Source organism: Egretta garzetta, unplaced genomic scaffold (assembly GCF_000687185.1).
Source record: "Egretta garzetta isolate BGI_Z169 unplaced genomic scaffold, ASM68718v1 scaffold345, whole genome shotgun sequence".
NCBI lineage: Eukaryota > Metazoa > Chordata > Aves > Pelecaniformes > Ardeidae > Egretta > Egretta garzetta.
Genome location: NW_009259692.1, coordinates 79,664 through 82,138, shown reverse-complemented (window position 1 = coordinate 82,138; position 2,475 = coordinate 79,664). Strand labels below are relative to the sequence as shown.

The 2,475-nt window shown below is 54.3% G+C and overlaps 2 protein-coding genes across 2 annotated transcripts in view; both read right to left on the bottom strand.

Moving 5' to 3' along the window:
* MARCHF2 (membrane associated ring-CH-type finger 2) overlaps positions 1-2,475 on the bottom strand; it is a 60,501-nt gene that overhangs the window by 17,125 nt on the left and 40,901 nt on the right. The window lies entirely within an intron of this gene.
* Positions 1-2,475, bottom strand: part of LOC104126321 (zinc finger protein RFP-like) — a 7,198-nt gene that overhangs the window by 2,798 nt on the left and 1,925 nt on the right. Inside the window, exons 3-5 of the mRNA XM_035894332.1 lie at positions 1,215-1,310; positions 764-988; positions 532-554 (exon numbers count right to left, since the gene is read on the bottom strand). Of these exons, the coding sequence (XP_035750225.1) occupies positions 532-554; positions 764-988; positions 1,215-1,310 (344 nt within the window). The remainder of the gene's footprint in view (positions 1-531; positions 555-763; positions 989-1,214; positions 1,311-2,475) is intronic.

Sequence of the window (2,475 nt, the reverse complement as noted above, 5' to 3'; positions counted from 1 at the left end):
CTGAGGGCCAGGGTTTGGGGGTGGGATGGCAGGGGTAGGGGAGCGGTTGGGCTGGGGGAGCTGAAAGGGCTTTGCCAACCTCAATGATTCTATGATCAACAAGAGGAGAGCGAGCAGGTCTCATTTGCTAGGTCACAACTGTGTCCTGATGCTCTAATTGCCCATTAAATTTCTATTATGAGTGATGGCCCCAGTGCCCCCAGTCACCCTGTCCCTTCAGGGCAAACTTGCATCCAAGTGCTGAAGCCCTGAGCCAAGGGCACTACACCCTGGGCCCTGCCTTAGTGTTGCTACACATCGGTCATGGAGAAACCAACCAGGCTTGTGACTGGAGGCATCAGAAATGAAATGTCCTCCTTGAATCTGTCCCCAGGGATAGACTTTCTTGGTAGAGTCATACTGGTTCATCAGCCTCTGAAAAACTGAAATATGGGGCATCCCTGATATCTGAGGGATCTGGCTTTGTTCTGGGGCAGGAATCTTTGCAACCCCAAGGCAGCCGTGTGATGTAAAGGGGGAAGCACCTCATACCTGCTCAAATCATCACCGGCGTCCTAGAGGGGAGAAAGAAAGAAGCAGCTCAGTGCTACTTATCTGGGACACACATTCCTCACATTCCCCTTCCACAGCGAATGGACACACCAGCAAGGTAAAGCTAATAAATACAATAATCAAGGTAAGATTAGCCCGGTGCGGGTCACTGATCTGCTGGTGCCTCACATGCTGTTTGCTAGGCCAGCGCTGGTGTTTCAGCAGCCCTCACCTGGAGGGAATCCTGTCTTGACAGCCGACACTCCGTCTCCTTGATCAGGCCATCCAGGTAAGTAATCTTCTTGGAGAATTTAGCAGCATTTTCTTTCAGTCTTGTTTTAATCTGCTTCTCCAGCTCCCCCAGCCGAGCCAGCAGCAGGCACTCCTGCTCCTCCAGGTACAGTCGCAGCTGCTTAAATTCGGGTGCAATCTTCTGCCTCTCTGCCGTCACCTTTTCCTTTACAAGCAGAAACAGATCTCTCAAGGGAGGCTGGGACCATGGAAAGGGACAGGCAGCAATTAAAAGCATCCACGGCTTTTGCTTTCTGGTGTGGAGCGTGACTGCGATTCCTGGGGTGCTTATGGTACTGGACACAACAATTCAATCGCCCAGCTCCAAAGGCCAAGAATCAACCTCTCTTCACCCTCCCTGAACAAACTTCCCAGTAGCACTGTGCACCTACCAGATAGTCCTGGCAGATCCATCGCTCCTCCCTCTCCTGTCTCTCCAGTTCCCCTTTCTCTCTTCGGAGGCTCTCCAGCTGCGACTGTATTTGCTCCTGGAAGAAGAGACGTCCTTTAGGAGCCCCCACCACCCACACGTACGCTTTGTGTCCAGTCTGTTCCCTGGGTCGGACAGGAGCAGCCTCCGGCACAGCATCAGCCTCTGGACTCGTGGCTCCGGGATATTCGCGGGTGTCAGCGTGGCTGTGAAAAGCGATGGGGGAACATGCAAGGGAAGAGAACTGGGGAGGAACTGAGGAGGAATAGGCAGAAAGGGGTGTGACAGGGACTGGCCCTAGGTAAAACGGAGCTGGTCTGTGCACTTGTCTGACCCAGCCCTGTGATGGCCGCAGTCTGTCCTACCTTCCCCTTAAAGCCCTTCACTGTCTTTTTGCATCATCTCTCTGTGGGCATGAGGACACGGTGCCAGTTACTGGGGGACTGGCACGAGTGGATTTGCTGGCAGATGGGGGTCAGATGGGGGTGCAGGCACCCCAGGGCTGGGGTCGCAGCTCCTGGAGTCAGTGGGGTCTCAGCGCAGCTGCTGGAGTAGGTGGGGGTCCTGAATGCCGGGAACTGAGCCTGGGAGGGTGCACGTCCCCCAGACCAGCTACTGGGGGGGACCGGTGCGAGTGAGGAGCTCAGCACCAGGAGCTGGAGCGGAACCACAACTCAGCTGCCTGGATAGAATCCCTATGGAGTCAGATGCCAAAAATCAAAACAATATTAAAGACTGATAACAGTCAGCATCACCATGCTGGTCTGGCAGGCAGCAGCACGCAGGGGACACTGGAGGGGCCACCAGGGCAGGAATTATAACGTTCGATATATAAACCGCGCAGCACAGTGCTGAGCGCAGAGTGCCAGTACCCTTTATGAAACCTTGATAAATGTTACACCAAGCTGCAAAACGTGGAAAAGGGAAACTGCAGCAACAGGAAGACATGGGTTAAAAAACAAACAAACAAACAAACAAAACCCAACCAACCAAAAAGGCTCGGAGGGTGCAGTTATGGCGCTGACTCCTTGTAGGGAGCGCGTGGCTTCTGCAAACTGCACACTGGGGAGCTTGCACAGACAGGCATCGCGTTAGCAAAGACCTCCTTAGAAACCCAGAATCACAGAATCATTGAGGTTGGCAAAGCCCTTTCAGCTCCCCCAGCCCAACCGCTCCCCTACCCCTGCCATCCCACCCCCAAACCCTGGCCCTCAGCACCGCCT